Source organism: Siniperca chuatsi, linkage group LG2 (genome assembly GCF_020085105.1).
Source record: "Siniperca chuatsi isolate FFG_IHB_CAS linkage group LG2, ASM2008510v1, whole genome shotgun sequence".
NCBI classification, from domain to species: domain Eukaryota; kingdom Metazoa; phylum Chordata; class Actinopteri; order Centrarchiformes; family Sinipercidae; genus Siniperca; species Siniperca chuatsi.
This window is the reverse complement of record NC_058043.1, coordinates 19,676,554-19,698,076: the sequence shown is the minus strand read 5'-3', so window position 1 is coordinate 19,698,076 and position 21,523 is coordinate 19,676,554. Positions and strand designations below refer to the sequence as shown.

The following is a 21,523-nucleotide window of genomic DNA, read 5'->3' as shown; positions in this document are numbered from 1 at the left end:
TCAGTGAAGTCATCAGCGTGTTGGTTTTGGGATAAACAGCTCTGAATTTTTTACTCAAGACTGTACTTAAGTAGAATTTGGAGGTACTACTACTTTACTTTATTTTACTACTTTTCAGGGGGCAATATTGTACTACTACAATTATTATACCACTACATTTATTTGACAGCTTTAGCTACAAGTTACTTTACAGATTCTGAATATTACTACAAAATATCAACAAATACATTTAGATGTATTATTATAGATTTAGTAACCCAGCATTTATATATAAAGTAGTTAAACTTAGCCCCACCTTTACCAGCTGCAACATTAAAGTGATGCTTATACATTAATGCATCAAGAATTATAATCCAATAACAAACATTATTATATTATGGGTGATTCTGCAAGTACTTTTACTTTTGGCACTAAGTACATTTTTTCTATTAGTATTCCTGTAATCAACTTTTACTTGTAAATGAATATTTCTACAATGTGGTATTAGTACTTTTACTTACGTAAAAGATCTGAGTACTACTTCCACCACTGCTGATGATGCAAAAATCAAGAAAACCTCTGATCTTTTTTTTGTTTATTTTTGAAAGAAAAAATATCATGATCTGTCATAGACATTTTTCTGAATACTTATCTCTTACATTTGACTTTTCTCTGCATCATTTGCAATTTAAATTCATTTTTTTATTCAGTTACCAGTGGTTAGATCTTTTCATATACAGTAAACCTACAGTATATCTGATATTTAAATATTAAAATCATCCACTGTATATCACAGCAGAATAATTGGCTCTATCAAACAATTAAAGGAAGGAAGTGATCAAATATACACAGTACAGTAGCGCTGGTAATAAAACAATGTATACGAAGATCATAAATAAAAATGTTTAAGCCTAACCCCAAAGAATGGTTCCACAAAAGCAAAAAGTGAGATGTGCAAAATGTTTATTTTTGTTTCCATCTTTCAAACAGTATCGGATCTGATCCATAATCTTTGGAAATATGCACAAAATCAAACATACCATGATTTAATTATGATGTCGGTGTAACAAATACATGTAGAAAAAAAATCTTATTAAAATGATCTTCAAAAGCAATTTCAAACACAGGGTGCTGTGAAATATAAAATAACTCCAATGTAAGCATGTCATAAAACAGATCCAAAATACTGAAACAGCAATAGCATTTATGAGCAATACATTAAAAAAAACTATAGTCTAAAAAATGTTTCTGCACTTCAAACAAGATAATCTCAGATTTAAAACATTCTTGCAGCAAAAAAAAAAAAAAAAAAGCAAACAAAGCAACAAAATATGACTTCATCCTTTCTGGGCTTGTTCATCTTTCACTTGCTCCACTCAATCTTAAAACTATTATCTCATCATATAGTAACCTTCAGTCAAAACAAACTTGCACTTTATTCTCATCATTCTCATCAACTCAGCTACTTCAGCCTACTTATCTTTGGTGAGAGTATTGATGTCTGTGAATATACAGTTTAGTGCAATTCTATACTACATGTTAATACACAGAGAGCTGGGTGGATGCAGGTAAGGCTGCCACAGTGGTACTGTATGCAAAGGTGGGAAGCAAAAGGCATCAGTGTGAGCTGCAGCAGTGTCACAATGCCAACTTGAGTGATGACGACGTTGTCATTATCATTGTACTACGACATCAGCAAGCAGAACGACTATTCAGCTTCGTCTTTCAGAGTGAACCTGGAATAAATAGAGGGATGAAAATCAAATGAAAACTGACTTAAAGAGAGAATTAAATCATCAGCAATGATATAATTAATGGTGATCATTTAACAATGAAAACTGAAAATGAAGTGATACGTCCACAGAAACTTCTCAAACTACTCCGGCAGGATAATCAACTTCTCTGCTGTCCATATGGACTGCATACTCAGTATGTTACAAATAGTCAGTGTTTCTTCAAAATAGGCTAAATACACTGCTATAGCCTCCTCAATGGAGGCACTGGAGGCAGTGTACTTAGCCATATTTTGGTGAAACACTGTTTGAACTGAGCGTATAGATAGCGGACAAGGGGTTTATGCTTTAGTGATTATGTATGTTTTTTTCTATCGTTAAAATGTCATTAATCCAAGCTAACCACAGCCTCCGTTCTCTGTCAGTGAGGAAACTATGAAATTTCTGCAGCCACCTTTCAAGTCAACACATGGTGAGTGTTTGATGCTAAATATTCTATGCAGAACACTACTTTAACAAACATAAATGCAGTCTGGAGAAAGTTCAATCAGCTCTGCTTACCATTCTGTGACACCAGAAATCAGATCAAGCTGAGCCAACTCGATCTGCACCTAAAGAACAGGAGTGACATGTTAACATCTGTATAAGCAGTATTTCAGCATGTATTCAGTGCACTTCAGAGGGAAAGAATTTGAAAGCTAGTCACACTTCAAAACAGTCATACAAAGAATTTAAGTTATCAGACAGGCTAGCACTAGTATGCAGCCTGGCCACATCTGTACTAGGGGGAATTTACCCAAATTACCTTAAAGTAAGCGTGCTGTGGAGTGGTCACATGTGACATTCTTTAGATACCCTGATGGTCACTTGTTAGCCTTTGGCTAATGTATGTGTGTGATGTGGAACATTTTAAGAATCAGAATTGCAGATGGAGGTAGAAGTAGAGTCTCAGACTGACCTGTCCAATTACGTCACGGCTCCTGAATGAGGCCGAGTTATTCTTCACTGATACACTGAGGCGCCTGAATCTCGTCTCAGCCACAGGCAGATCGTACTCAAACCTTAAAGAAATGGACAAAAATGATTAGACGTGAACACTAACAAAGATCTTCAGAGATTTAAAAAAAAACCTGCACAGGAATATAAAGACAATACAATTACCCAATTAATGAATTACCTCTCATTGTATTCTGGGTTGAGGTCTCTTTTCTTCACTGCGGTCTTCCTCTTGGTAGCCTTGCTTTTGTCTGGCAGCAGCATGAGGGAGACATAGCTGTCTACACCATCCTTACTTTGAGACAACAGACCTCTGTACACAGAAAAAGAAAGCATATCTTAAATAATTTGACATGTTAAAGCGTAAGACTATTAAGGTCCAGTATATTAGAGCAGTATAATGCCTCTTTGTAAATACAGTGCAATGTGCAAAGTGTGCGTTGCTCATTTTTTCTCATTTTAGCTGTCATAAACAATGTCCAAATAACTGCTGTTATACCAACCGTACAAACAGTATATCATTGGTGAGAAAACAATCTGACTAAAAGCATTTTGGCACACAATTTGAGGAAGCACACCTGCAGGCATGGACGATGACGATGAGCTGTCTCTGCTGTGAGGCATATGAAAGAGACAACTTCACCTGCCCATTTCCAGATCCACCGCGAGAAGCAGCACAGGGCAGAGTCCCTGCACTGATCATATCCACCATTTTGGAATCTAGAATCTATTGAAAACAAATTCAGAATAGGAAATAGTGTCATTATTGATAAGTTGTTGTTTAATACGAAACAACGTGTGTGTGTGTGTGTGTGTGGGGGGGGTTTGCTTTCTCACCTTGAGTTCAGCCCTCAGCAGGATCTGACTCTCAGTTGAGGCTCCATCCAGATAGAACCACTGGTCCAGGACCAGCTGTGGCTCTGCAAGCAGCTCCTTGACAGGAACCACCAGAGATCCCATTGGCTGGTCCCAACCACTGGACAACTGCAATGCAAGAGAGAGAGAATGAAAAATTCCCTCCAATATGACTACTGTTAAATGTGAGATGCAGATCCTTCAAACAATTATATGTAAATAAATGTCTTGCCTTTACAACAAGCATCTGTTGTTTAGGGTCATGGACCAGGAAGTAGAAAGACTCATTCCAATGAGGACTGGTACTGCGCTCACACAGCTTCAGAGAGATGATGAAAAGATAGTGGTATTACAATAATAATATATTTATCAGACTGACTATAGAGCACCGTGCATCAAGAGACTCACTTTAGTTTTGTAGGTTGTTTCACCCAGAACAAGCTCAGCTCCTGCTTTGGGTTCCTTTCCACTCTTCTTCAACTATCAAGGAAGAAAGAGGCATTCATGTTATATTATATGAGGCATTTTTGTTAACTAATAATAAACTGCAGGCGACTTACAGGTAATGAGTGTGCTCTCTCCATATGGACAAAGAGCAGAGCAGCAGAGGGGACGGCTTTGTTCTGATAAGACTGGAGAGATTGAAGCTGCAGCACCTGCGACATGGAGCACAGACAGTTAGGCCTGATAATTATGTGAATGTGAATAATGTGCCCTGCGTGTTGGAATGCGACTCAACGGCATTATCTAGGAGGCTGGAGGCACTCCAATAGTCCATGTTTAAAAAATGTTTGAATAAACAGAGTGAGGCTAAAGCTAGTGGGCAATAGAGCTGTAAACATAAGTAAGGACCGACCTGGTCAAGTCTGACTGAATTTGACACTGTAGGAACCCATTCCAGTATCAAGTGAACCCGCCCAGACTTCACATCATTCAGAGTGTACCACTGCAACAGAGACAGTCAGTTAAAGAAGCAGGGCGATACCCTTTATATAAGGAAATGACACAGAACATAGTTTAAAAGTATAAATATAAGTTATAAGTTAAGTATAAATCATGTGGCACGACTTCAGACTATGAATTATTGACTAACCTGATCTGTGTACTGGGATCTGATGACCTCATTTAGCTTAATACTGAATCTGTGAACATGAAAACAGGCAAATGTTTAACAACAAGATTTTAATTTTAATGTCTTACTTACAGAAACCAAGATTTTTTCCTATGCCGACATTAAAGGGTATATTAACACTATCTAATGACAACAGCAGAAAAGCAATCAACCCCACTGATTAATACAAATAATTTACAGGTATTAGTAAATACTCCTCTATTAATTCTATTCTATTAATTAACCACTATGACTGGAACAATTTTCTTTAAACTTAATTAAATTTATTTTGAAAAAAAACACATGTCTGCCACACAAAGTCAAATATTGTATTTAAGTCAAATCTATGCAACAGTAAAAAAACAAAAACAATAAAACATAACTATTTATTTATATTTATGAATTGATGCATTTCAGTTTAAAAGTATGTAAGGTACAGGTGTATCTCTGTTATAATTCTCACCATGCAGATCAGTGTACACAGGACACTTTTTATCATGAGAACTAATATACGTCACTGATTAACAAACTTTAAGACACACACCTGCCAAGGAAGTCATCAGAATCTAAATCCTTATCAAATGCTTCAAACTTGATTTCCTGGACGCTATGCCCAGTCAAAACCACCTGTTAAAAACAAACACAAACCCATGTTTGTACAAAATACTGTGCATGCAGTGAAATCCAGACAACATACAACACTTAAACCGAGAATACTTCATACCTCATACATTTCATTCCATGTTGGGTTGAGATTCTCCTTGATAACATGACTCTTGAATGCAACTCCCCCCACGTTGATCTTGACATAGGGGTCGCTCTTGCCCTTCACCATGCCCCCCATCAGGTTGTCCTTGGCAACCAGATTCTGGGCCTCCAGCAGGTGAATCCTCAGCAGCCCCTACAGGATGAAGATTGTAAGTGTTAAAATACATACAGGCTTGTGTGCCCTCCACACGACAGCCAGAAACAGCATGAATACGACTGGGAAAACAGGCATTTCTTCCTCATATCGTTGTTTCAGAATAATTTATCTAAATATATCATTAAACCTTTGTTTACAAAAACATAGACAACTAGAACCCCATAGACAACTTCAGTGTTCCCTATCTTAAGATTTATTTAAACCAATTCATCAGCCCTGCATAAATGACACTTTGAACAGACCCATATGAGTACTACTTAATCTGACATTCTACTGCCTTTAGGAACAAATGATGCCACTGTAGTAGATTAAAATTAACCTTTATAAGATAATGGATACCTTTACCTTGTCTAGTTTGAATTTGGTTTACGAGAACTTATTTTTCATGTTTTTTCATTAATTAAAAAAACCCAGACTTCTGTACATTGTATAAATGATACAATGGTTGGCACAATATTTTGAGGCTCCTGTCCCGACATTCCTTTTTTTTATTCTAGCTGGCATGACACAGAAGAACACACACCAGATCAACCAAAACAGCAGAGGAAGCTGAAAGCTCCCCAGTAGAACTTAACAAGATATTTAAAGACAAGAGGAAGTGGCATATTCACAGTGTTTGGAAAAAGGCTGAGGTTACTCAGAAAACCCACATGATAAGCTGAGACCCAGCAGCATCAATAATTCACCATCTAATGATTAAGGACAAAATGAATGATGGCAAGATATTATTGTCAATGTGATCAATTATCAGGCACATGATGAAAACCATAACATCATATACTGTAAGTGTTCAGTTAAGCAGAGTGGTGAAGGGTGGTAATGGAAGTGTTTTCTGATTGTTTCAAGTAAGGCAAATATACATAAAATCAAAAAGGGACAGTGAAGAAGAACAAATACCACTGTAGAGTGGGTGGAAGCAAATTATTCAACTTCCACTCTGTAAATCAAGGCATAAACTAAACCCACCTCTTTACCAAAGTCCTGGTTGGGGGTGGTGTGTGGTGGAAGAACTTCACCAGCTTTGGGGATTTCTGTGACCTCTGCTGGCTTCAGGGTGTCAGCAGGAAGACTGGTCACTGTGGCGTGAGCAAGGTTGCCTAAACCAGTACTACACTCACACACACACACACACACACACACACAGTGCAGATATTTAAATATGTTTCTTGTCAGGTTTCTTTCTATTCTTCTAATTTTAAGCAAAAATGAAGGGGAAAAAAGAAATATGTCTTATTTGCTGTGATGTGGAGCTCACCCTTCTTTTTGTATTGTTTGTGGTTCAAAGTCTCCTTTAACTGCAGTGTCTGACTGTGTGGGATGCTCTTTTGGATCTGTTGGTTCCTCCACCAGCTGAGCAAAATTACTTGAAGGTTATTAAGGGTGAAAATAGACAGGTTTAAACAACTGAATACAATGTGCTATGACTCACAGCAGCAGCAGCAGGGAACGTAAAAGGTGCAGTGTGAATGGCAGCTGGTTCAGCGGGAGTAGCATCTTCTGTGGAGGCTGTGGCATCTGCTTCAGAGTGTTTAAACTGGCTGGATACTGCAACCAATCTGAAAATACAGACTGTTGTTACAAAACACCACAGCCAGACTCCAGACTGGGACTAGCAATAGGGAATATAAGCTTTTTTTTTTAGTTTGGCTACATATATCCCACCCCCTGTTTCAGCTCTCATTGATGGGCACGACACTATTAGTCCTTGTTTATGTTTCAAATGTCTGTTGGCAACTCTGACCTTTCTTTGTCCTCACTGGCTGCATTGAATGTCTGCTCAGCAGAAACGACCATCTCTTCTTTCTTTGATCCAGTCACAGAAGGCTGCGGCGCTTCAGTCATCCGTGAGCTCAGGATCTGTCAACAATACATTTCCGGTTGGTTATTCTGTGTATCCATTAATAATCCTGTGTGTGTGTATTCCCTTACCTTCAGTTCAGCTCTCAGCAGGATCTCACTTTCAGGTAAGGCTCCATCCAGAGGCATCCACTGGTCCAGGACCAGCTGTGGTTCAGAGAGCAGCTCTCTCACAGGGACTACAAGAGATCCCGTTGGCTGGTCCCATGCACTTGACAACTACAGACATGAGGACACATTTATAATGTCAGTCATAAGTGGAGATGTTCTTGACACTGGCAGCAGGCTTCTGATACTCCTTATGAGAATTGTGAGACACACAGTACAGTCACCTTCATTATGAGCATCTCCTCTCTGGGGTCACGAACCAAGAAGTAGAATGCCTCATTCCACTCAGGTGATCTGGAGCGATCACATACCTTCAGATAGAAAAAGAGGAGGGGTAAGTTGGGTGAGGATATATAGTCATTGCACTTTGATAAAGCTGTTTCTGCTTTAATAAAGTTTCAGCTGGTATTTTGAACACCATGATGAAGGTATTGCATGCATTACTGCCAAGCATTGTGTCTTTTTCAACACAGCTGTTTAAAAACAGATTAAACAATAAAAACAAACAAAAGTATTCATTAGCTGCAGCCTAGACCGGCATAGCAATAGTGTGTGTGTTTGTTTAACATCTTCATTATCAGTCTCATACCTTGGTTTTGTAGGTTGTGTTACCAAAAACAAGCTCGACCCCAGCCTTGGGCTCCTTTCCACTTTTCTTAAACTGGACACAGAAAGACACATAACACATAACATTATGTGAATAGTTTGTATTCACTCTCTGTAATTAAAGGTGACAATGGGTCGAGATCCAACTTCCCTTTCTTTTAAAAAATAAAACATCCCTGACTCACATCACTGCATCATAGAATCAGTGATTGTTGCTCAGCAGGCAGCATCTATTTCTCAAAGTCTTCATTTATTTGAATCCAGTAATAACTTACAAAAACAATATTTAGAAAGAGTTTTCCACTGTATGCCAATCGAGGATCTGTTTATTAACGTGTGCTTTCCAAACTGTTTATCTATAACTCTGAGACAGCACACTTATTATACTATACTTTCAGTATACCAAATTACAAGGGACTCACAGGCAATAAGTGTGCTCTGTCCACATAAACAAACAGCAGGGCTGCAGAGGGAACGGTCTTGTTCTGGTAAGACTGGAGAGACTGCACCTGCATCACCTGCAGCACAGAATCAAATGAAAAATACATTACAATGAGTCAGCATTGACGTGCACAGTGAACTGAGCAGGGGATCATATTTGGAATAGTAGAGATGTGGGAGGAATAGGAAACGTCACTGATAAAGATTATAAATAAAGGCATGAATAAGAGAGGAAACATAAACTACTGATAAAAATTGCACTAACTTGGTCCAGAGAGGCATTATGGGACACTGCTGGTACCCACTCCAGTATCAGGCGAACACGTCCAGACTTCACGTCATTTAGGGTGTACCACTGAAGCAGAGATGCACACCTATGCTTAAGATGAGCCTATGATTACACCACGGCAATAACTAAGATACAATAAGGCATGCTATACTAACCTGGTCTGTGTACTGGGAACGGATGATGTCTGCCACACTGATTTTGAATCTGCTCACAGAGAAAAAGATTTTGCACATTTTCCATTTCTTTCCATTTTCCATAATTCAAACTCTTCAAATATACATCATATGGTAATATATCTGTAAATTATCTTTATGGTCAAATAACTACAGTTTGGGCCTGTAAACACGTCAACCCACTGAATACCATGCTGAGGTAATAAAGCCTCCCAGTCATAGTTGGACAACCACATTATCCCTTACCTGCCCAGGAAGTCATCTTTGTCCATGTCTTTGTCATACAGCTCTACTTGCACCTCCTGTCCTGACTGAGGCCTCAGCACCACCTGAGGGAACACAGCACAGATAAAACAGTTATATCAATGAAAATGAGGTGGCTAACATTAAGTATTATCATTGTCATATCTTTATTTGAAATCATGCTCAGAGCAAATCAAACTGTACAGTACTTCATACACACCTCATACATCTCATTCCAGACCGGGTTGAGATTCTCCTTGATGACATGACTCTTAAATGCAAACTCTCCAACATTGATCTTGGCATAGGGGTCACTCTTGCCCTTCACCATACCGCCCATCTTGTTATCTTTGGCAACCAGACTCTGGGCCTCCAAAAGGATGATCCTCAGCAGCCCCTACAGGAAGGGGTCATTTAACTTTATACTGCTAGGTTGTTTTATTAAATGTGCCATGCCTTGTTGCATGTATCTGCTACTGTAGATCACTATTTTGTGATGTTACCTCACTGGCAAAGCTGAGGTCTGGGGACGTATGAAGAGGTTGTGCTATGGCAGAGCTTGGTGATTCTTCCACCTTCTCCTCAGTCACATTAGCTGCTCTTTCCTTTACGTCAACATCTTCATGTAAGGACGCTGAAGGGACAATAGTCTCCACAGGAGGAGCGTCCACTGAACTTAACCTAAAAACACAAAGAGTAGCAATACAAAATTCAAGAGACAAAGGACAAATGGAAAGTAAGGACAGACTTTTTGATTTAACTTTCTCACCTCAGCACTATGTCTGTCTCCTGTTTTTGCTGAGCAGGGGAAGGGTCTGACACTGAAGTGACCATAGCCTTATCAGCGGCACCTGGACATTTGCTAGGAATCAGCATCTGCAGTTGAGTTGATATTATTATTATTTTACTTCATTAACCAACTTTGTAACAGTCCTGATTGCAGTGGTGGAAGAAGAAAATTCTCCACTACAAGTAGAGTCCTGCATTCAAAACTTAAAGGTGCTATTGATAACATCCAGCCACTAGATGACGCGCGCAACCCCCCCATTCCATTCCAGTGGTTGCTAGTTCGTTGCACAACCTGCATATTTCATGGTCGAGTGGAGTGAGACTCAGACTCAGTCATAACAAGTGATGAATCTTTCGTGATAGAGTAATGAATTCATTTTGCAACATGTAATTATACATTAGCTATAGATTTAGATATTTACATTTTAATCCAATCAAGTACAGTACATTGTAGGGATGCTATTAAACCCCACAGTGCTCGACTTTAGACAGTCAGCTAGAGTAAAAGTTGACGTTAGCTAGCGTTAGTGTTAGCGTAGTGTTGACCCAACATTAGTCGAAGTGTTTTCTTGCTGAAAACAAATCTCATAGTGGGTTATAAAAAACAGCTGAGCTCCACACAGCAACAATAGCTACAGGAAGAAAGGATGACTGTATGATCATGTCAGTATTTTCTGATCCATATATTAAGGTGAGAACTGTAGCTGTTGAGCTCAACGCAGCTGGCTACATGGCTAGTACCTCAGCGAAGTGTCGCATAATAGGGCTAACAGCTACATGAGATGACACCCTCAATAACAGTCACGTTTTGGGTCTTAACTGCATAATGAGAAGATTTACAGTAGTTCTGAACTTTAATTTACCTTTGACATGCCACATTGGTAATATATTGGGATCCTACATCCACTCCATTCTTAAAGAAGAGCGACAGTCTTTTCATAAGCGGACCAGTCCGCCACAATCATGTTGCCCTGCATAAACGTGTACTGGCCCCGGGCCATCAGTTATGTCAGACCCTGGTCCACGTCTAAATCCCCTCTGATACGCATCTTTTTTATAATGTTACATTGTTTGAGGGAACTATAACGTTAGGTAACTGGACGCAACCGTCACTAATGCTAATGTAGCTCCTCAGGGATTGAAGCTGTTATTTTTCTAATTTTGACAATCTAACTGGTGACAACACATTAGTTAAGGTTGTAAGGACTATGGCTGTCTGTAGTTGTTGTTTATTTTGCTTAATTATGCAGAACTGTAATTTTATGGGTTATTGTTAGAACCAGGAACCAAAGTTCAGACATTTCACACAGAGATAAACAAAACATTCATTTTGGATCCGTCAACATTTTTTAATCATATTAAAATATTATCATATTTTTTTTATAGGAAAAATGATACTTTTCCCGCACCTTTCTAAAAGCTCTGTGGATGTATTATTATTTTATAAATATTCATCTACATAAATATGTTATCAATATAACCTTTAAGTAAAAGTATGTAAGTATTATCAGCTAAGTTTACTTAAAGTATCAAAAGTAACAGGTATGAAAAATTGTAATCTGAAAAGCAACTAGTAACAAAAGCTGTCAATATTTGCCTCTAGAGTAGAAGTATAAAGTTTCTCAAATCTGTACTTAAGTACAATACTTGAATGAATGTACTTAGTTACATTCCACTACTGACAGAGCAACAGACAGAGAGTTCTCCCACCTTGAGTTCAGCTCTCAGAAGAACCTGACTCTCAGGTGAGGCTCCATCCAGATGGAACCACTGGTCCAGGACCAGCTCGGGTTCAGACAGCAGCTCTCTGATAGGAACCACCAGGGAACCAATGGGCAAGGTCCAGCTGTGAGTGAGCTGGAGAAACACAATGCAGGGTGTTCATATAGGAGTATTTATATATCAGAGAACACACTGTTTGCATCTGCATGGCTGATGCACTTTACGCTCCACTTTGATTATGCACTGCACCCAGCATACCTTAATAACAAGAATATCTTCTCGGGGGTCTCGAACCAGGAAGCAGAATGCCTCATTCCACTGCGGTGATGTGGTACGATCACACACCTTTAGAGATGCAAGAGTCAGTCAATATTACTAACAGATATCGTTCCACTCTTACAATAAAACTTAGTACTATCAGTTCTAAACTGAATTAAGTCTGAAGTCTTACTGTAGTTTTGCGGGACATTTCTCCAAGAGTAACCTCTGCTCCCACTTTTGGCTCCTTACCACTCTTCTTAACCTGTAGAGAGACAAATAGGCAATAATAATAAAAGCATATGTATTTTAAACATTAACTGCTTATCCCGACATCGTCCTTAACATCAGTAATAAAAGACTCACTGGTAAGCCATCTGCTTGCTCGATAAAGACAAACAGTAGGCCTGCTGAGGGAACTGTCTTGTTTTGGTAGGACTGTCTGGAAAAGAACTGAAGAACCTGAGGACACAGGAAAAAACCAGTTAGTATGGATCAAGCTTACCAGCACTGGTCCATTACTCATCTGGGAATACCGACCTGGTCCAATCTGTCTGACTCTGAAGCTGTTGGAACCCATTCCAGTACCAGGTGAACTCGACCAGATTTCACATCACTGAGAGTGTACCACTGAGGAAAGAAGTGGAATCATTTTAACACAGGCACTACTGGGTATGGTCAAAACAAGGGAGATACCAACGTGCAAGTTCTTTCAGTAACAATGAGTCTATGATGGCGTTTTTGCTGCTCATTCTTTCTCCTCGTTTTTATCTAACATACCAAATGCTTCTCTTAGAATGTTGTTAAGTCTTTTCAATTTAGTAAATACAATCCCACAGTGCCAATAGAGTTAACATAACAATAATGAAAACACCCAAAGTCTGTCTTTTCACATAGAATGATGTTCACTCTGTGCAGTTTTTCACTCATATTCATATTCAGTTCAAGATTTGCTGAAGCAGTGGCAAAGACATAACATTTTCACTAACACTTTCTAATCTTAATTTACATATTATCAAGCAAGTGATCATTATATATTAAAAATATGTTAAGGATGTATTTAGAGAGGGTTAAGTGAGACTTGTGCGTTAGATCTAAGGTATGGCAGGCTTTCATGTTGGCTTTATGCTTATTTTGACAACACTCTTTGAAGCTAAACCTGCAGCGATGTGTTTTGCAAGGAAGATCCCACCTGATCAGTGTACTGAGAATCGATGATGTCCTTCAGACTGATCTTCAGCCTGTATGTCGGGATATGCGAGATTAGAATGTATCTTTAATGAATCCATTATTTGATAGCTGAATTATTTATAGCTGTTGTACCTGCCCATGAAATCATCCTTCATGTCCATGTCTTTATCAAACACCTCCACATGCAGCTCCTGGCCAGGCAGCTGGGTAAGAATCACCTGAGGGGTGAACAAAGTCGCAAATTTCAAAGGACTATCTCAAACCAATCATACAACAGACATTTATAAACACATGCAAACTTCAGCCACTTCTACAATGTTTAATAAAAACTGTGTTCTTTCAATAAATAACATCATGTTATTTACCTCATACATCTCATTCCACATGGGGTTAAGATTACTCTTGATAACCTGACTTGTGAATGTTTCACCCCCGATGTTGATCTTGACATAGGGGTCGCTCTTGCCTTTTACCATGCCCCCCATCAAGTTATCTTTTGGAACAAGATTCTGCCCTGCCAACAGGTGAATTCTAAGCAGTCCCTGAAAAGAATTACAAACACATTAAACACAATTACAAACACAGTCCTAAGTCAAAGTCATAATTGCTCTGTCCTCCATTACCTCTGTGGCAAAGCTAGGATGGGGGGAGGTCTGCTTGGGCAACTGTTTGGACAGTCCAGCCTCCAGATTAGATGACACATCAGATGGAATATGTTCCTCATCGAACCACAGGGTCTATGTTACAATAGAAAAGAGAAGACAGAAAGAAGGTAAATAAAATGTGACTAAAATCCCGGTCTCATTTATTTTCAGTTGAGACACCTTTATGCATTAGAAAAAAATTTCATCAAAACCTAATTTTTGATTCTATAATTTGATGTATTTATCATTCATTAATTAGTCTAATGCAGTGCAGGATTGGTGAATGGGTCTTGCTGCCATTTACCCTGAGAACTGTGTTGATATAGATGCGACTGGCAGATCCAGAGTTGTCCAACTGGAACCACTGGTCCAGAGAAAGATTAGAATTGGACAGCAGACGGGACAAAGGGATGGTCAGACTGCCCAACGTCTGCACACGGTCAGCGTCCTTCACCTGGTTAATTTAACATGAAGAAAAGCCATAATCAGATCACAACAAGTTTATCAGAATATCAAACAAAGTTTAGTGCAGGGTAGCTGATTTCATCAGCTGTTACCTGAATGTCTATGTCCTGCTTGCGAGGATCCTGGATGAAGAAGGTAAAAGCTTCTTCCCACTCGGGATTAATGGTTGTGTAACAAGTCTACAGGCGAGAATAAATAGTATGTTCACCAATAGCAATAAATGCAACACAATATACAGTATTATAATGGACTTTCCCAGCAGATATACCTTGCTCTCTCTAGTGATGTCCTGCACAGACAACTGCACCATGGGATTGGGCTCTTTATTTCCCTTCTTCATCTTAAAGATACACAGTTACAGTTACAAGTATGAATACACAGTAAGGCATGTGAACAATGACATTCTGTAACCAAGAGCAGAGCAATAAATAGACTTATCTACCAATCTGACAACACATGGTTGATGTGAATAATAGTGTGTATAAGGCTACCATAGCAACAGCACAAATAACTGAAAGGAGGCACCATACCGCATGGCATAATCAGGAAGTATAAATCTGCATCGAAAGAAACCACAAAGACTGAGTTTGTCACTGCTGTTCCTTTTTGTGTATGATACAACAACAGAAATTAGGAAATGTATGTTTAACGGCCTTAGATGAAGTTAGCCACACTCATCCAAACTGCAATGGAGTGCACAGGGAAAGAGGCCAAGGCAACAACTTTGTGGAATGTCAGACAGTTGGCAGTTACAGCTCTGCCTCAATTTAACCACACACAGGAAGCAGCTCTGAGCTGAGCACGAACATGGGCAGAGAGGGTAGAGATATTTGACTCACAGGAAGTGCCTCAGCCTTGTCCAGATATACAACCAAGATGGCTGAAGAAGGTGGATCACCAGCCTTACTAGTAACGCTTTCATTCCTCTTTAGGATCTGGGGGAGAATTGCAAACAGGTTTTTTAAATTTATATAAATGTTTGACACAAAGATAGAGTGCGCTGAATGGCGCACAAAAATCTATAATAATATAATATAATCTAAATCACCTAAGAGTAACGTATCAGTGGAAATGAGTGATTCAAACCTGCTCTAGTCGATCAGTGCTAGGCAGTAAGGCCAACCACTCCAGTCTGAAATGAACCCGTCCTGATGGAGTGTCTTTCAATGTGAACCACTGAGAAGACAGCCACAGGCATACATTTACAATCCAAAAGGTCAAACAATTGCTTATTCAAACTGTGACTGAAATGATAACAGCTTTTTTACTTACATCATCGACAACTATGGATTTCTTTACAATGCCCAAATCCAATTTGGTCCTATATAGAGGAGGAGTGCAAGACTGAATTAAATAAAAAGACAAAAGAACAACTACTTTGATGAAAATAAAAGGAACATAGCATAGAAAGCAGATGCTGTAATGTTAAGAGTACAATTCTAAAAAAAAAAAAGATACTTGTACTTTTTCCAACTGGCCATGAAAGGTGAAAAGTGACAATGTGAGGTTCAACGTAGGCACACAAAAGACATGAACTATGCATATGTACCTGCCCAGGAAATCATCCTGGTCTGGGTCTTTGTCATATACCTCCACCTCCAACTCTTGACCAGGCACTTCGTGGACTATGACCTGATGTACCAGACACACACAAGGACATGAAGACTGACAGAGGGATTTGTATGGAAGCTGGCTGTGGCCTCATGTGACCATGAATGAAAATGAAACATTCCCCCGAGCGCTGTAGCAGTCTAATCCCTCAAATACAGGACAAAGTGAAATGATATATGATTGAGTCTTCCAACACCTGTACATGGAAAGTAACGATGATACAAATTTCAAACTTTCCATTCTTCTTACCTCATACATCTCTTCCCACTTGGGAGAGTCTGTGTTGTCAATGTGTTGGGAGGTGAAGGTCTGAGGGCCCACCCTCAATATGGCATAGGGGTCAGACAAGCCAGCCATAACCCCTTTCACGTAGTTGTCCTTGGCTGCTAGATTCTGTGCCTCCAGTAGGTGGATGCGTACCACACCCTAAGACAGAAAAAGAGGGACGAAGGTGTAATATACTGGTGTTGACTGATTAAAATTATACAATAGTCTCCCTCTATCTGTAGGTGTGTATTCAAGCTTTACCCTGGGCAAAGGAGAGCGTAGTTGGGCCACATGCAGGCCTGGAACCAGGGGGACAACCAGGCGGTTTGGCAGCACCAAGAAAGAGGCAATGGCATCCATAATCATGCTGTCAGACATGACACTGAGACAAAGGAGAAACAGCATTTCAATGGAAATGTAATGTTGTGTTGCCTATATCATTTACTATTCACTGTATACTAAACCCCAAACACTTATATTGTGAGGTTATGTTTATTATAAGGTATTGTGTAAACCAATGAAAGGTTGTTCCAGCATGACTCACTTCAGTCCAGGGATGTCCAACAGATTAGTCAGTCCAGTCCAATTGATGTCTAGTTTCTGGGAAGAGATTAGACAGAGGGACATAATGTATGCAGCAAATCCATCAGGATTGATGAGAAATCAATAGCACAAAAAGCATACGTGACTATACTGAGATACATGATAGTCACAGGAATGGGGATTGAGAGGCAACAAGAAAAGGACAAATAGAGGTGAATGTGGATGCACGTACAGGACGACGGATGAAAAACATGGTGACTGCACCCACTATGGGCACATCTCCAATCAGAGGCTCCAGAATCACCCGCATCATCCCATGTAACTAAAGACAGAGAAGCAGAAAGGATGTTTTTGAAAACCATGGATAAATGCTTATAGACTGGCAGATTGTCTGTATATTTCAGTTACCCCTTTAGCTATGCAACATCTGCAACTATAATTCAGTCAAATAATACTTTTAATTTTGAAAAGAAGACAAACCTGTATTCCTTTGATTCCAGCTTTGCAGAAGTATTTCTTCACCTCAACATTGATCTCTACATTGCCAACATAGCTGAGGATACAAGAACAAAAATGTAATCTACAATAATGCCTTCAAAAAGCTGTACAGAGCTGATGTTGACTCGCAATAGATAAACATAAATTCACCTAATATACAGATCTAGCAGCACTTGTCCTTTGTCATTCTCTGTGTGTGCCTTGATCCCTACAACCTTCATGGCCTGGAGCAAACAGAAAGCACATTTGTTTGCACAATATAAATGACATGGATCGTTTGTGTGAATCTTTATGGCAGTGTCATATTGTAGTTAAACTATCAATGGCATCACCTTGTCTCCCATGTCCACTTTTGTAAAGCTGAGGGTCTGGAGGTGGGTGCTTGAGGCTCGGATAGATGGAGCAATGGTTTCCACCAGCAGCTTCTCAAGATATTGGCCGACAAATGGCCACACCTGCTGCAGGACCTAGGCAGGCCAGCAACAACATGGTTATAAGCTGCTTTTATTAGTAAGACACAGTAAGTAACATAATATACAATGTACATCCCTGCAACCAGAGACTACTTCTTTAAGTAAACTTTTTCATTTTAGCCACATAGCAACAAAACCATCTGTCAAATGCCTTGGCTTCCATAAGCAATAACTGAAGAATGGCAGACAGCTGTAGCCAGTTGAGTCTCCTCAGCTGTTAGTCATTATTTTGGTCCTTACATATACCACAATGAATCTGGTGCTCGACATTTGGTCACTTTTTACAGAATATTAATGTTGCTACATAAACATGTTAAATCTTTATTCCGACAGGGGAAGAACAAAAGCAGAGGCAATGTTTGCTTGTGTGCTTGTGTGACTGTGAAAAAAAAACCCAGAGTGTGTTATAGTCTGGCATAAGTGGAGTGTGAGTCATCAGCCGCCTGCTCCTGTGGAGGATGAAGCCTGAAGGGAATCTGCTGACCTCCCCTCCAGTAACCAGTCTCAAACCTCTACTTTGTCTTGCTCTCTGACGCTTAGATCTCGTGGTCTTGTTAGCGTGAATACTTTTATTTCTGTATGTCTATATTATTGGCCCTAGTTTCTCTGGGCTAGAAGAGCAAAGGGGGTGGGGAAACAATGGCTGCAGTTTTAGTTTGGGAGTCTGGGCAGCTCCTCCCACTTCCTATGAGCTAGCCTGCAATGAAATGGAAATGTTGAGAGGGTTGCCTGGCACTGGGCCTGCTCTCTGCAGTACAGACAAAGTGGCTAGCCTAATGGGGGTGTGGCCTTTTCAGGAACACGGCAGCAACAGCAGCAGTGCTACCATCTATCAGCTAGCAGCAGCTATTAACGTAGCATACTCTACTGAGTGTCAATCAGCACAACAGCTGGGCGACTGAACAGACAGACGTGTGTGTTTGCTGTGGGCTTAATAAAGGAGGAACAATTAGTGTGTTTATGTAAAGTGACATGGTGAAAAGGTGAAGTGAAATAGGAAACCACTGATATATTACCTTATTCAGCCATTCAACCTTCTCAACATCTGGAAAGTTGACCTGAAGGAAAGATAGACAATGAGGGCACATACTTAAACTGTGCATAGTGCATGATAAACACACAACAGGAAAGGGAAATGATTCAGCCATATTATGCAGGTCTGGAAATGTCATCAATAGCACTGTTGATATAATCCCAATGCTTTTTGCACCAGGTTTTAGACAGAACAAATATTTCAAAAAGAGAAAAGGAAAGCAGATAAACTGCAGCAAGTGTCTATTCAAAGAACACTTTGAATGATATATCTGGCTACTATGTGGTTTATCTTTGACAATACTTTTAATATGAGTGCTTGAAATGTCCTCTCGATTTATATGTCTTGGGATTAACTAATTATCTCTTATATTGCATATTGAGAGCAGCACTGGAGGGCAATATGAAGATGCCCCTTTTTGAATACTTTAAGCTTTAATACTTTTATATGCATATGCAATTTTAATACTTTATATGCATACTGTGTGGTTAGTCAAGCAATCACTGTCATCACTTACTCAAAAAAAGTAGACCTATCCACAGGAACCTCATTTGGGTGTGGCTAAATGTTATGATTCAAAACATGCCGATGTGGGTTTCAGCATTTCCATTTTGGGTACATATACTCTCAAGGATGTATGCCATGCAAATCAAAAGTATTTTTCAGCCACCTTTAGTTAAAATTGCACAAAAGATAAGAGGGTTTAAGTGTTGTTGTTGTTGTTGTTGCAATGCACTTGAAATTTCCCCATAATGCTTTCAAACAAGTTCAGACTTGAAATGAAAACATGCAGCAAACTTGGCAACTGTCTTAGCAGAAGTAATGTGGGAACAAAGTACTGCATATAACAGAAAGGGACGTGCACACCTGGTGGCATGCATGTTCCAATTAGGACCTATACTTCATGGGGAACATTAGGAAAAAGAGTTTTACAAGTTTTAAAAAAGAAAAAATGACACTGCCCTCAAGAGTGCCTGTATTTTACTGCATATGAGGAAGTGATTTATGGAAACATTTCCCTAATCCCTTTCTGATAAGAGACCAGGATCGTAACAGGACAGTATATAGAAATTTCAAATAATTCCCCCAAAAATGTCCACAATATTAAAAGACTGGCGTGATGCCATATCAGCTAAAAATGGCGTAAAGGCTATGATTAGGCTGGTTTACTGGAAACAAACTCTTTGTCATACCCTGCAAGTCCCTGTATGCTAGTGATATGATTTTAGGGTTCACTGCAAGGTTTTGCCCTGCTATACGTAACGTGGGGTTAATCTAGGCCAAAGTGGGTTCAGGAAGGAGAGCTGTTGTATAAGGGTTTTTGATGACAGAAGACACACTGGCAGTTGTAGAGTCATTTCTTACCCATGCAGGAAGGTCTCGCTTGATTTTGGACACTTTCATGGATGTGTACTCCTCCTCGTTGTTGAGAAACTGTATGGCTGACTTCAGGCGTGCCTCCTTGGCTTCTCGGGCATGTTTCCATCCCGTGTAGACCATCATCCCGAACACCAACAGACTGGTGCTGACCCGGTAGTAACCGGCCAGGTAGACGGGCAGCAAGGCTCCCAGACATTTCCCAAACGTCCACAGCACCGCGACTGCACTTATCCCCTGGGTCTTGGGTTTGGGAGCTTCTGTCTCCACGGCACTCTTTGTGCCGAGGAGTGCTTTCTTTTCGGAGTCGCTTGTGCTCGGACACTCGGCGCCCTTGGGTTCACTCGGCTCCGATTTGTCGCTTTCCATAATGGTAACTTCTGAAGCCAAGAAATACTCACTAATACGTTACCATTGGATACAAAATATCCAGCTTTAAAGTGTGTTCGAAAGGACCAAACGGTTACTCTAACGGCTCATTCCTAACGTCACCTAACAGTTCGCTACCGTTTGATCAAACGCACCGCCGCACGTTGCCCTCACCCCTAGCTAGTTTACTGTTGGTCCTTGTCGCATCTTCTTTAACGATATTAAAACGTATTTGTTATCGCTGAATTGGAGCAGTTTTACTGGATACGCGCAGGTACAGGAGAAGTGGACGACAACAAGCTCTGCTCTCTACCGAGTCCCGTTATCTGGATGAAAACACGCCCACTGACTGAAGCATAAAAAACGCATCTTTGACTATTTCTCTGCTGCGGCAAGACAGTCATCAAATTTATAGTAATTACCGCTGTTACTGCAGCATTACGTTGTCAAAAACCGCGATGTTGCACGGCATTACGGGTATTATTCAAATGTAACTTTCACTATTAAAACGTAAATATAACTGTCTGGAGAACAGCTGAATTTCAAGAAGAAAATATTGTGATAAAGTCATTTAGCCACTGCTTCGTGTCAAATCGTTAACTCGTCAATACTGCAAGACAATACTTTATGCTGCTCCAGTTTGTTTTGAAACAGCAGACGTTGCATTCTCTTCAATCCCTAAATCCGGTATGAGCGACCAAGCCCTGGGCATGATGGTACATCAACACCAAATATTCCTCTTGTTCAAAGAGCCACACGGATATGAGGTCACTGAAGAAGCAGAAGCAGGGTATTATATTCAAGTTTACACAATGTGACTCCACCCAAACAACTCAAGTAATGGGTTGTTAACATGAGAGACACAACATTTGGCACAAGAAACGGTGTCCCTCTTTGTGCATGACTTATTTATCGTACCTGTGTCAACTGTGAATGTAAAAGTACTTGTGAACAGAAGGCAGCTGTA

At 39.8% G+C, this 21,523-nt stretch overlaps 1 protein-coding gene across 1 annotated transcript; it reads right to left on the bottom strand.

Moving 5' to 3' along the window:
* Positions 1–925: 925 nt before the first annotated feature.
* Positions 926–21,317, bottom strand: esyt1b (extended synaptotagmin-like protein 1b). Its single transcript, XM_044222130.1, has 52 exons — positions 20,176–21,317; positions 18,794–18,835; positions 17,637–17,771; positions 17,455–17,528; positions 17,287–17,359; positions 17,039–17,128; positions 16,808–16,863; positions 16,525–16,645; positions 16,246–16,422; positions 15,935–16,017; positions 15,658–15,706; positions 15,472–15,561; positions 15,225–15,320; positions 14,654–14,725; positions 14,478–14,564; positions 14,225–14,374; positions 13,900–14,013; positions 13,642–13,818; positions 13,409–13,494; positions 13,278–13,326; positions 12,626–12,715; positions 12,452–12,547; positions 12,279–12,350; positions 12,086–12,172; positions 11,816–11,962; positions 10,086–10,192; positions 9,820–9,997; positions 9,537–9,713; positions 9,320–9,402; positions 9,056–9,104; positions 8,877–8,966; positions 8,593–8,688; positions 8,154–8,225; positions 7,789–7,875; positions 7,529–7,675; positions 7,341–7,456; positions 7,029–7,155; positions 6,855–6,949; positions 6,566–6,707; positions 5,399–5,575; positions 5,219–5,301; positions 4,657–4,705; positions 4,420–4,509; positions 4,124–4,219; positions 3,972–4,043; positions 3,796–3,882; positions 3,546–3,692; positions 3,287–3,435; positions 2,890–3,021; positions 2,671–2,773; positions 2,274–2,323; positions 926–1,715 (listed from the first exon to the last, which is right to left on the bottom strand). Exons 1-52 carry the CDS (start codon positions 20,554–20,556, stop codon positions 1,688–1,690), a joined length of 5,523 nt encoding a protein of 1,840 aa, XP_044078065.1. The 5' UTR covers positions 20,557–21,317; the 3' UTR covers positions 926–1,687.
* Between the last annotated feature and the right edge of the window lie 206 nt (positions 21,318–21,523).